The 12693-nt window shown below is 44.7% G+C and overlaps 1 protein-coding gene across 1 annotated transcript in view; it reads left to right on the top strand.

Moving 5' to 3' along the window:
- Positions 1-6102, top strand: part of slc2a13a (solute carrier family 2 member 13a) — a gene marked incomplete at its 3' end in the record, with an annotated part of 39587 nt that extends 33485 nt beyond the window's left edge. Inside the window, exons 5-10 of the mRNA XM_083691816.1 lie at positions 1647-1810; positions 2053-2173; positions 3700-3825; positions 4579-4697; positions 5066-5218; positions 5876-6102. Of these exons, the coding sequence (XP_083547942.1) occupies positions 1647-1810; positions 2053-2173; positions 3700-3825; positions 4579-4697; positions 5066-5218; positions 5876-6102 (910 nt within the window). The remainder of the gene's footprint in view (positions 1-1646; positions 1811-2052; positions 2174-3699; positions 3826-4578; positions 4698-5065; positions 5219-5875) is intronic.
- Between the last annotated feature and the right edge of the window lie 6591 nt (positions 6103-12693).

Genomic DNA, 12693 nt, shown 5'->3' with positions numbered 1-12693 from the left:
CCCTAACCCTAACCCTAACCCTACCTCTGCTTCAGCTGAAGCACTGAGCCTGGATTAAATTCCGAGTGCATGTTGTTAGGTGTCTTATCGTCTCTGTCTGGCGTTTTGAGGATTAATGATTGAAAACTGGTTGGCTTACACACCGGCAAAAAAACCCGCAACTGACAGACGGATGCAGATGCTTTTTAAAGAGATGAAAAACAAAATGCTAATTCTCTGCATCCCGTAGAGAGGGGGAGGCATCGAGACAGGAGCTATTTTATTTCGACGCTCTTTTAACGACGTGTTCTCTCCTGCCCTGGTGGGAATTGTTGCACTAACTTCTCAGGAGTCTTTGTTGTCATTTAACGAGGCGGGAACGCTTCTCGGCAGATAAAGCTTGATTAGTGCCTTGAAAGACTTCTGATCACGACCGTATGTGTGTGTGTGTGTGTGTGTGTGTGTGTGTGTGTGTCACAGGGAGTGGGTAGAATCACTGATTCTTGATCAGATGTTTTTTCACACCCATAATGGTTTAGGTCAAGGTTAAAGTGGCAATCTGACCCTACTGTATCTTTGGTAAATGGCAACCTCTACCTGGCTTTGTGTGTGTTTGTGTGTATGTGTGTGTACATGCGTGCATGTGCATGTGTGCGCGCGCGCGCGCTGTGTGTGTGTGTGTGTGTGTGTGTGTGTGTGTGTGTGTCTGTATGTATGTGTGTGTCTGTATGTATGTGTGTGTGCGCGTGTGCACGTGCACGTGCATGACGTGTATTTTTGGGGGAGGCTGGCAAACAAATCCCCCCCCCCCCCCCCACATACATTCATAGTCTAGCGCCCTTTGCAAAATTGAGCCGTCTCTAATGAGCGTATAGAGATGTTTGGAGCTCATGTTGAGGCTGATGAAGTGATCTGCCTAAGTGATGCTGCCCTGTGTTCCACCCAGTCAGCAAGGTGGCTCTTTCATAAGAGGACGACCGTGTCTATTTTGGTTGATTGCTTCACTAGTGTGTGACGGGTGGCCACTCAGGTAGAGAGCCTCCGGCCTGGTGGAGTGAAGTGCTCCTCTCGTCCATGGAGAGGACCGTCATTAGCATTATCTACATAGCTGATCTGTTTTTCTGTTTTTCTGTTTTTCTGTTTCTCTGTTTCTCTCTCTCTCTCTTTCTCTCTATCTCTCTGTTTCCCTCTCTCCTTCCTGTCTTGCTCTCTACCTCTCTCTCTCTCTCTCTCTGTCTCCCTCTCCTTTCTTTCTCTCTCTCTCCTCTCTCTGTCTCTCTCTCTCTGTCTCTCCCTCCCTCTCCCTCCCTCTCTCCCTCCCTCCCTCCCTCTCTCTCTCTCTCTCTCTCTCTCCCTCTCCCTCCCTCCCTCCCTCTCTCTCTCTCTCTCTCTCTCTCTCTCTTTCTCTTTCTCTCTCTTGTTCTCTCTCCATCTCTATTCATGGTCTATAATCTTTTAATTAACCAGAGGGTGTGTTCCTATGTATGTCCACATGAGCGTACTACTAAGAATGAGTATGGATTGGTCATGCATTCTAAATCATATGCTCCTGTGGATATTGGAATCCAGCCAGAGTTTTTACTCAGCTTCTCCTCTTGATTGGCTCTTTCTGTCCAGATAGTGACTCCCAGCCAATCCCCTGTCTCCTGTCCTCTCCGTGTCTCCAGGTACTACAGCGCCACCATCCTGCAGATGTCGGGAGTGCGGGACGACAAGCTGGCCATCTGGCTGGCGGGCGTCACCGCCTTCACCAACTTCCTGTTCACTCTGCTGGGGGTGTGGCTGGTGGAGAGGGTGGGTCGCAGGAAACTCACCCTGGGGAGCATCATAGGTAAGGGGTCAAGGGTCAGATTTGAATCTCCTAGGACCTCTTCTACCTCAGAGGGGCTTATTGAGTTATTTAAAGGCTAGGATAACGCTTCCTTGTGCGTCCAGAGTTATGCGTCCCTGATGTAATGAGTATATCATTGCAAATATACCGCATATAACATCCACATTGCCTTCTCATAAGTGGCGTACAGAACAATGAGGAATGGATTCATAGAGAGTTGAGTGTTGTGTAATTGCCCCTAGGCACGTCTGTGAGTCTGGCTCTGCTGGCCATCGGCTTCCTGCTGTCTGCTCAACACTCTCCTCCTGTCTCCATCCATCCTACTGACCCCTCCACGGCCAACTCTACCTGCTCCACACACCTGTGAGTACTGCTCTACTCTACTCTACTCTGCTCTGCTCTGCTCTGCTCTGCTCTGCTCTACTCTACTCTACTGTACTCTACTCTACTCTACTCTACTCTACTCTACTCTACTCTACTCTACTCTACTCTACTGTACTCTACTCTACTCTACTTTACTCTACTCTACTCTATTCAACTCTACTCTACTCTACTTTACTCTACTCTACTCTACTCTACTCTATTCAACTCTACTCTACTCTACTCTACTTTACTCTACTCTACTCCACTCCACTCTATTCAACTCTACTCTACTCTACTCGAATCTATTTTCGCTCTCCATTCTACTTGCCTTAACCCCACTCTATTCTATTCTACTCTCCTTGTATCTGCTTTACCAATACGTTGGTCCGGTTGGAATATGGAACAGTCGTATGCCCTGAAAGTAGCATTGTTATATATTGTTATATATCACATTCTCTTAAAGGAAAGGCTTTCAGTGACATTAGACAAAGGTTCACCGTCAGTGTGAAACATTCTCACTCATGAATTTGGCATAGGAGTAATTCATGTCCTTTCATCCAGAGCTCGATTAATTGCAGTTCAGTGTTATATGTAGAACATGGTTCTGAACACCTACCTGGCAGACTTTTACCAATGTCTTTTCACTCAGAGGAGTTGTTTTAATCTCTCAGTGGTTCATTTAAAGTAATAACTGTCACCATTAGCAACAGAAGGCTTAGTGCAGCAGGCGTTGGGTCTCTGTTAATGGAAATGATAGAGGGAGAAAGGAAAAGAGAGAGAGAGAGAAAGAGAAAGAAAGAGAGAAAGAGAGGTCTGTTAATGGAAATGGTAGAGGGAGAAAGGAAAAGAGAGAGAGAGAAAGAGAGAGCGAGAGAAAGAGCGAGAGTGAGCGAGAGAGTGAGAGAGAGAGAAAGAGAGAGAGAGAGAAAGAGAAAGAAAGAGAGAGAAAGAGAGGTCTGTTAATGGAAATGGTAGAGGGAGAAAGAAAAAGAGAGAGAGAGAAAGAGAGAGAGTGAGTGAGAGAGAGAGAGAGAGAGGGAGAGAGAGAGAGAGGGAGGAAGAGAAAGAAACAGAGAGAAAGAGAGTGAGTGAGAGAGCGAGGTAGAGAAAGAGAGAGAGAGATAAGATAGAGAGAGAGAGAGAGAGAGAGAGAGAGAGAGAGAGAGAGAGAGAGAGAGAGAGAGAGGGAGGATGAAAGTGACCCTGTGAAGACCGAGTGTCCTTTGAGAGACCGAGGCGCCGGTCTCTGTCCTAATTGACTCCCTCTCTCCGGTGATCGGGCACACATGACTGAGACAAACAAGACAGGCTCATTGTCTGTAATGACGGTGGAATGGGTCTGCTGCCATCACAACAACAGCCCTCTCACTGAACACTGCCTCTCCCTAATGGACTGCCTTTCCCTGTCCCTACACACACACACACACACACACACACACACACACACACACACACACACCCACCACTACACGGTGCCTTCACCAGAACCTTGTCTCAGTGTCGTCTCCTTCTGGGTCTCCTCCCAGGGTGTGTGAGCCGTGCATGCTGGACCCTGGGTGTGGCTTCTGTTACCGTGAGAACAGCACAGCGCTGTTCGCCTCCTCCTGCGTCCCGGTCAATAGAGCCTCCACCGAGGAGGCAGCGTGGGGCAGGTGAGCTACAGGATGTGTGTGTGTGTGTGTGTGTGTGTGTGTGTGTGTGTGTGTGTGTGTGTGTGTGTGTGTGCGTGTGTGTGTGTGTGTGTTTGCGTGCGTGCGTGCATTTGCCTGCGTGTGTGCGTGAGGCAGCGTGGGGCAGGTGAGATACAGGATGTGTGTGTGTGTGTGTGTGTGTGTGTTTGTGTGCGTGCGTACATTTGCCTGCGTGTGTGCGTTCGTGTGTGTTCATGTGCGTGAGGCAGCGTGGGGCAGGTGAGCTACAGGATGTGTGTGTGTGTGTGTGTGTTTGCGTGCGTGCGTGCATTTGCCTGCGTATGCGCGTGCATTCGCGTTTGTGTGCGTGCATGCATGCGTGCGTGTGTGTGTGCGTGTGCATAGAGATTCTATTCTTAGAACAATCGATTCTATTCTCGTCATACTGCTGTTTCTGCCTCCACTGACAATGCAGCTGCTACTTGTTGCCATGTATTGTATTGTATTGTATTGTATTGTATTGTATTGTATTGTATTGTATTGTATTGGTCTACACCCTCTGTTAGAGCTGCCTCTCTTGGGTCCATTTTCACTGTTTTCCAATGATATCACCTTGCCTCACTGAGCACAGAGACTGAGACATAACACTTTAAAGCCATTTCTGTGTCACTGAGTACTGACGGGCATTGCTTCTATGAACTCCCTGACCAACTCTTGACATTCAGCTACAGCTACTCGGAGCATGAATAAAGGCTTTGTTATTTGTTCCGACAGGTGCTCCAACTCCACCCAGGTGAGAGAGCAGACATACTGGGCCTACAACTACTGCCCCACCTCCTACTCCTGGGTGGTGCTGCTCGGCCTGATGCTCTACCTGGCCTGCTTCGCTCCAGGTGAGAGGGGACCATAGAGTTTTAAATGCTAGAGTGTGAACTACCCTAACTAAACTGTGATTATATGGCTAACTCAGCCCAGCACTAAAATACCTGATTTGAATCGCGATACAGTGTGCCAGATGATAAAATTGAGGTGTGTCAGTGCTGGGCTGGAGTGAAAGCCTACCACATGCTGTAGATCTGCAAGACCAGGACCAGAATTTGTGATTGACTGCTCTAAGACCTATACACTATTTCTCTGTCTCTGTCTCTGTCTCTGTCTCTCTCTCTTTCTCTGTCTCTCTCTCTCTGTCTTTGTCTCTCTCTCTGTGTCTCTCTCTGTCTCCCTCTCTCTCTCTCTCTCTCTCTCTCTCTCTCTCTTTCAGGGATGGGTCCGATGCCATGGACAATCAACTCTGAGATCTACCCGCTGTGGGCCCGGAGCACGGGCAACGCATGTTCAGCTGGGGTAAACTGGACCTTCAACTTCCTGGTCTCTCTGACATTCCTCCACGTGGCCCAATACCTGACATACTACGGTAACGAATCACTAATCCCTAATCATTAAACACCCTCACAGGATGATGACACCCCCGATCAATCACGCTGAACAGGAGGGCTGCTATTAATGCAGGATCTGACCTTTTAAATAGGCTTGGCATTGGATTTGGTTTGGCGACAAGAATTATGGTGGGCTCAAGGTGTAATCGATGTCGGTACATGATGTTTGATTACTGTCAGTATTCTGTTTATTTGAACTGACATACTCTGTGAGTGTTATTTCACAGTACAGTAAGCGGTCTCTTGCATCACAACATATTGATGCTGATACCTCATACATTGTATGTCTGCATGTATTCATGTATAAAGCTAATGTGTCATACCGTATGTCATTTCACACTGCTTTGCCCCGCACCGTTTCCCCGGGAGGGAGAAATACAGTCGTAGAGGTTAATATACTGTAGGAGCAGAACACAATTCATGTGTGCACTGTAACTGATCCTTTCACTGCAGTGCTCTCTAATGTGTATCTAATGTATAATGGAAAGGGCAAGACCTCCCTAGTTATAACTAGAACTCAGAGATTTTGCTGCTCGGCTTGTGTGGTGGGGGGTGAGGAGAAAATCTAGTCCTGAGTCGATGCTTGTAGTTTTCCCTGGTGCCTAATGATGACAGATGACCTGTTGCTTCTGCAGGGGCGTTTTTCCTCTACTCGAGCATGGCTCTGCTGGGAACCCTCTTCATCTACGGCTGCCTGCCTGAGACCAAAGGCCGGCGGCTGGAGGAGATCGAGTCCCTGTTCGAGAGCCAGCTCTGCTCCTGCGGCGTAACTGACTCAGACGAGGGGCGGCAGGTGGAGTACATCAGGGTCAAAGGAAGCAACTACCACCTCTCTGACAACGACGCATCTGACGTGGAGTAGCCTAGCCTAGCCTAGCCTAGCCTAGCCTAGCCTAGCATAGCCTAGCATAGTCTAGTCTATGACGTTGGCCATCATAGAAACACCCACTTTCTCTGCTTGGTAACTCAGAGCCCATCCCTAGTCTACAACCTCACAGAATTCTCATATCTGGTTTGCTTCTCAATCAGGTTAGGTTACCTCTTATCCACCTGTAGATTCAACAGACTGCTTCTGATCAACACATATCTGCATACATACAATACAGTTAATTTGGACTTTTCATTTGTGAGGTAGACCAACAGGATTAGCAAAACAATTGCCTTTTTCCTACAACATGAGAAGATTATTGTACTGTGTGATTAATTAAAGAGAAAACCTTAGTGTAGTGCACCAAATGTCCACTGAAAGGGGCGTAACATATTTGTTCAAATCGGAGGGGGTTGTGATATATTCAGTGTTGATACCAGTATGCCTTTCTATATGAAACCACATCTCAGTAAATCTGTTGTCTCAGCTTGTAGCATCACGAATGGGTTGTCAGACACTCGGTCTTTATCCAATGACGTTGGCTTGTTTTGGCATCGTTTCACTTTGTTAATTAGTCACATTAGCACCTGTCTCTACAGTAAGTCATCATTAGTAGGCCTAAAGCTTGGGATGTACTGCAGTGTATTCCAGTGTGTTTTACCCATGATGTTGATGGCAGTTTTGAAGTGGCTAATGGCCGACGCGTTAGACTTTTCAATTTCAATTTCAGAAGTTGCACAAATATTATGTTTTCGTTGATGGGTTTCTTTTCTGCTCTTTGTCCATCAGAGAAAAAAAAGTACCCTCATCACTGAAATGGCCAGTATGTTTATGTAATGTAACACACACACACGCACACAGTTGCTTTTTTTAAACGTGTGTATTTCTTTCAAAAATAACGTTGGAATGTCGTATTTTCTCCACATTTTACTTTCTGTCTTCCTCCATAGCCTTATGTACAAATCGCAAATGCATATCACTCATGTGGAAGAGTGGGATTCTCATGTTCGCAAAAGTCAAGGAGTACTGTACTTGGCAACATCATTTTATATAATATTGTAAAACTGTGTGAGGTTACACCTTGTTAGTCAAGTACACAGATGTGTGTGTAGGAGAGACTCCTGAAAGTAGTGAACATAATAACAATACAGAGATTAAAGTATGTGTATTATCTGTGATGAAACAAAATAGATAGCTATCGTGAATTAGATAAAGTTTTCCTTTACTGAAATCACAGCTATACAAAGTTATGATGCTGTTCTTATGGCCTGTGACTTACAGGTGCTCACTCCTGTCCTTGTGTTACAACCTGCCTGTTTGATGACTGTTAATCCAGACAGGGTCCTTATAGTTCTCAGTAATGAGTGTTTTTAGTTAAGGTTGCTCACTGTTGATTGTCAGTTCATTAGAGTATTTCACTTTTTGACGAGACAGAAGAGATGGTAGGGAAACTCAACCAGATGTTCACTGGAGGACAGAGGTCTTCCCATTTATCATCAGATTAGTTTTATAGAGAGTGCTTTATCGCAAATCACCTTCATTGACGTGACATTGCCGTTATGTAAAACAGAATTGTATATGAAATATTGTGTCAACCAGATATTTGATGTATTGTAATTTTAGAATGCACTTTGATTAAGGAAAGACGCTCAATCCTTGACAACCCATTGTGTTATACATTGCCTTTGCTTTAAATCCAAATTGGGACATCCAATGTGTGTTTATGGTGAACGGGTGCAATCTTTTCTATGTGAAACAATTAAATACACTGTTTCTACAGTTTACGAAGAACTAGCAAAGAAGAACTAGGAAAAAATAGATAGAAAAATAGATTTATCAGTGCTGTAAAGTACATTTGATTATTGTTGCTGTAAATGTTTTGCTAGAATTTATATTCTATAAAAACTGAATATATTCATGAAATCTTGAACACTTGAATATGTATCTGGGGAAAAAATAAAAGAAACTAATTATCTTGCAAATGTCTGGCTTTGTTTTAATTCGTTCATTTTAAACCTCAGGGAGATGTTGGCTAAATGTAGAACTGACACGTCTTGTGTGAAAGTGATGTAGTGTTGACAATACCATTACAGATTAGCTGACATATGCATGCATGTATCATCCTCTTTTCCTACACTTTCCTTCAACATTTTTTTTTCACTCCTTTTTTCTCTGCTTCAGCATGAGCAGAATGTCGGCTATTTCCTGAAGTGTTTCTGCCTCCTCTGAAAGCCTGTTAACTCCGCTGGCTGATGTGACCTCCTCCTTCCCATTAGCGAAGTCTTTCATAGGAGGCACATTCTCCACAGGGTCTTGCAGTCCTCTTTCAATGGTTTGTCCTCGATCCTCTTCAACTAATTCTGGAGGAAAATGAACAATACAAACCAAACCATTGTCAGTGACCTTCTGCTATAAATAGTTGACTTTAACAAATGAATGCCAGCATTCAAAAGCAAACACTATAATAATAATAAATGGTAACCACTAATTAGCCTGACAATCTATCATCATCTATGAATGACACTCCGGATTCAGTTTGCACTGATTAAGAAGTACCGTAGGTGAAGACGAGAATTTAGACTTTAGATAAAGAAATGACCTGCTTTGGGTTATATATCACTGACTTGCTAGTTTTATACCTTGCAAATTGCTCATGAGAAGAGCATCTAGAATGGGAGTTGATGGTCTCTGCATGCATGCTCTGCTTCCCGTGTTATGAGGGCACTTGTTTAAAGGGGTGATTGATGGGTGCCCAGCCTGTTGTCTTGTTGTTGATTTCCTCAAGGGCGTGTGCACCTCTCCTCCTTTGTGGCTGTCTGATGATGCCCCAAGCATTCTCGGTGGCCTTGGAACACCATGTCTGTGACCTGCCTGCCCTCTGGTGGTTATAGTCGGTATTATACCGTCAACAGTATCACTGAGGGACTCGGAGTCTGTGGGGTTGTCAGCTTTGAGATCCAGTCCGAAACTGCACTGAGTTGTAGCATCAGATGTCTGACATGTCAGGTTGATGACAGTCTGCGTTCCCATTTCACGTGTTCGGGCCGACGGCATCCTGTGTTGGACCTCAGAGTTGTGTGATTCAGCCAATAGATGCTGAGACGGCACAAACTGACCACTGACGCTCCTAGTCTGTCTGTAGTCTCCTGCGCATGTCACCCGTGTCTCAGAGTAGTCTGAACTCTCTACAGCTCTCTGCTCACTGCCACAGTTCCCTGTGCATTGAGCGGGTGAATTGAAAGGCATAGCTCGGGAGGAGCCTCGTTCTGTAGTCCACTGTGACGCCTGGTTTGGAACAGGGGTCTCCTCACTGAGGGGCCTCTCTGTGTGTGGACTACAGGGACCACCTTGAACCTCAAGACACTGGTGGCATTCCTCCTCCTCCTTATATGCCATTCAAATATGAGGTTAGAGAGATACACAAACACATTTCCATTGGAAATAATGCCTTTGCATATGAAAGCATGTGGTAGCAAACAGGAAGTGTTAGTTCTCGTTTACTTACATCCTCGGAGTCTGAACTTAAGTAACTTTCTCTTGGAGAGTAGCATGGCGATTCAGAGCACTCCATAGGTCCACGGTTGTGTCCAGGACATGCTGAGGGCAAACCTACTCATTTACTTTCCACCAGTATGATTGTGTCCAGTGAACGGAAGATTTCAGTGTTGCTACATAATTAGGAAACTTACTTGAGCTGACATCAGTGCAGTTGGAAGCCTGGTTAGAAACACAAACGTTACAGTGAAACAAGTCATGTCAATGCCTATTCCTTAACAATCACAAGCTGTGTTGAGATTGTGTATCCATTTAACCACAAGATGGCACTAGACTACTTCTTATGACACACTGCAACTACCTGAGTCAGGGAATCAGGTTCAAGGCCTCTGCTCTGTGATGCATTCAAATCTCTAACATAGGAAGACAAACAGCTGAAATTACGACCATTATACAGAATGTATCATGTCCTCTATTTGCTGCAGTGTTTAATTTGGGGAACCTACTGTGTTCCTGAGGATGTGGTTGGTAATTCCTCCTTCAGATATATCTTTGATGTCCTCTGACAAAAATGAGGTGCTGAAATGAATTTCAACATTCAATTGAAACAAAATAAAGACTCATGATGACTCACTCACTGATGAAGAGACAAAGATAAAAGTTGATAGAGAGGTGAAAACGTTCACCTTCACTTCCATACTCCTCACTGCTGAAGTCCAGGAAAAGCTCCTCCTCATGCTGCTCCTCATGCTCTGATTGGTTGAGAGAGAAGCCCAGTGTGTGCTCTTTGCTCTTTGATTGGTTGAGAGTGAAGCCCAGTGTGTGCTCTTTGCTCTTTGATTGGCTGAGAGTGAAGCCCAGTGTGTGCTCTTTGCTCTGTGATTGGTTGAGAGAGAAGCCCACTGTGCCCATGGTGTGCGGCCTGGTGTCTGTGATACTGGGTAAGCAGATAAACACCCATTGACCAACTCACAAGTTTACTACCACTAAAGACATGTGTTTAGTACAACAATAGTCATAAACTTTCAGGTTTGCGAGACTACGATAAAAATAATGTGAACATCAGGAAATAGACGATATTCATTTCAGCTCAGTCTCAGTGGTGTATGAAGAGAGGATGGTAATGGTTATGTATATGATTTTAGTTCAGTTCTCACTCAGAATCTGTGCCTCCAAACAGGGCTCTGGACACTAAGGAGGTCTGAGGCTGTTGTTGGGATCCGTTTGAATCTGCAGCCCAGGGAGTGCACTCTTTCATCCCTCTGGGTTGAGAGAAAGGTCTGAACTACAGAGGAAACCATGCAGAAGAAAAAGAAGATACGGGTTTAATTTGCATGAGGGATTAGTATTAATCAGAATTTTACTTTAAACCCAAATTGTGTAATACACTTAACTTTGCCATAATGTGAGTGGAAGCTTAATGAAATTCTCTTTGTTGTGACTTCACTCACCAACGTTTCGGCTCAATAGCCTTCCTCTGGGCTTCCCGAACATTAGTGAACAAAGTCACAGCAATGAGAGGAGAGTGAGCGACTTTCATTTTCATTAAGTTTTGAGTCATGTTCAGTTAGTCAGCGCCTCGCCTTGGCCGTGTGTTCTTTGGTGTTTGTGGTGTGTGTTCTTCATTCCGTTTATACACAATGTGAGTGGACCCAAAGCCATTCCCATTCATATCGATATGGATATCCCCCCCAGAGGTACCTGGGCTGGCTCTGATACAGAGATGTCCCAGGGTTGAGGTGAATAGTGTGCCTGTGTCTGAGCTCTCTGCTGGAGGGGGAACGGGCCTGAGGAGGACACTGGCGAGGAGGAGGAGGAGAAGGGACTGAGGGTATCTGGTATATGATGCTGGTAGTCAGACGCACTGTTGTCTGAAAGGTTCGACTCCAGCACCGGTGAGAGCTAAAGAGGGTTACCATTTTAGTCATGTGCCACAAGATTGATTCACCATACAATCAGTTCATAAAGTAAATATTGGCACAGGGATGTGAATTGTTTGCGTTAATTGTTTCGAAGAAGGCCATGAATGAGAGTAAACTAGACTAACCTGTTGACACTTAAACCCCTGCGGAATACAGTGCTTTCTCTTTTTCACTGCCTGAACACTACAATACATAAATAAAAGAGTACAATAGAATACAATAGATTAGAAATTAATAAAATCACTAATAGATTGCTGCCAGACCCTTTTAGGATGCAGCTAAATAACTGGTTTGTTTGGCACATCAAAAGAAAACCTATATGGCCTCTGGAACAGGCCATGTCAATATTTGCGAACTGCATACTGTTTATTCTGAGGGATGGATACCTGTAGTGGGGCAAGCTTTCCACAAGGCAAAGCCGAGATGGGGAACAAGGGCTCATAGGTAACTCCAAGGGGGTTTCTTTGATGGATTTGGGACCTACTTGGGCATCACTGAGGTGAGTTATTTTAGGTTGATCTGAAATAAATAATGTTATAGGCCTAACTATGGAGTCCTGTTTCAATGTTAGTGCTACATAATCTAGTCTCAGGTAATATAATCTCAGGCTAAGCAATAAAACACCTACTGGACTCACCACTGTTTTCTTTCTTTGAAGCAATCTGGTTGACTATGAATAATGTAACCAGGTCCATACTACCAGAACTGGCTCCTTTGGGGGAAGTTGGTATCCCCAAGTGTTGCAGTTTGCTCTGCATTTTTTTCTTTTGAAAGAATTCCTGATAAAAGTGAACAGGCCATGTCAAAGAATATCTAGTTCAAAATGTGCTTATCTGAAGAGCCCTATCTGAGTATAGGCTTTAGGCTGCACTTACCCTCTGCTTTTTCACGTCACTTCTCATCATAAACCGGTTTCTGTCATTAATAGTGAACAAAAAAACAATTGAAGAATGTGGCATTTATTTCCCTATGGTTGGTATTAGAATTAGAATAGATACACTTTAGTGTCCACAGTGTGGAGATGTTCCTTTGTCTAGGGTTACGGTTGGAGAAGGCAGTTTTCTAGTATTTGGTCCTCATCACTTGTTACTGGGGGAAAAAACCATAACAGCTAGCAAATTAGCTTCATGTTAGCTTTACTGTCAAACTCACCTCGAACCCCCGACCC

This window comes from Argentina silus (assembly GCF_951799395.1).
Source record: "Argentina silus genome assembly, chromosome: 20".
Lineage (NCBI taxonomy): Eukaryota > Metazoa > Chordata > Actinopteri > Argentiniformes > Argentinidae > Argentina > Argentina silus.
This window is presented reverse-complemented; position numbering and strand designations above follow the sequence as displayed.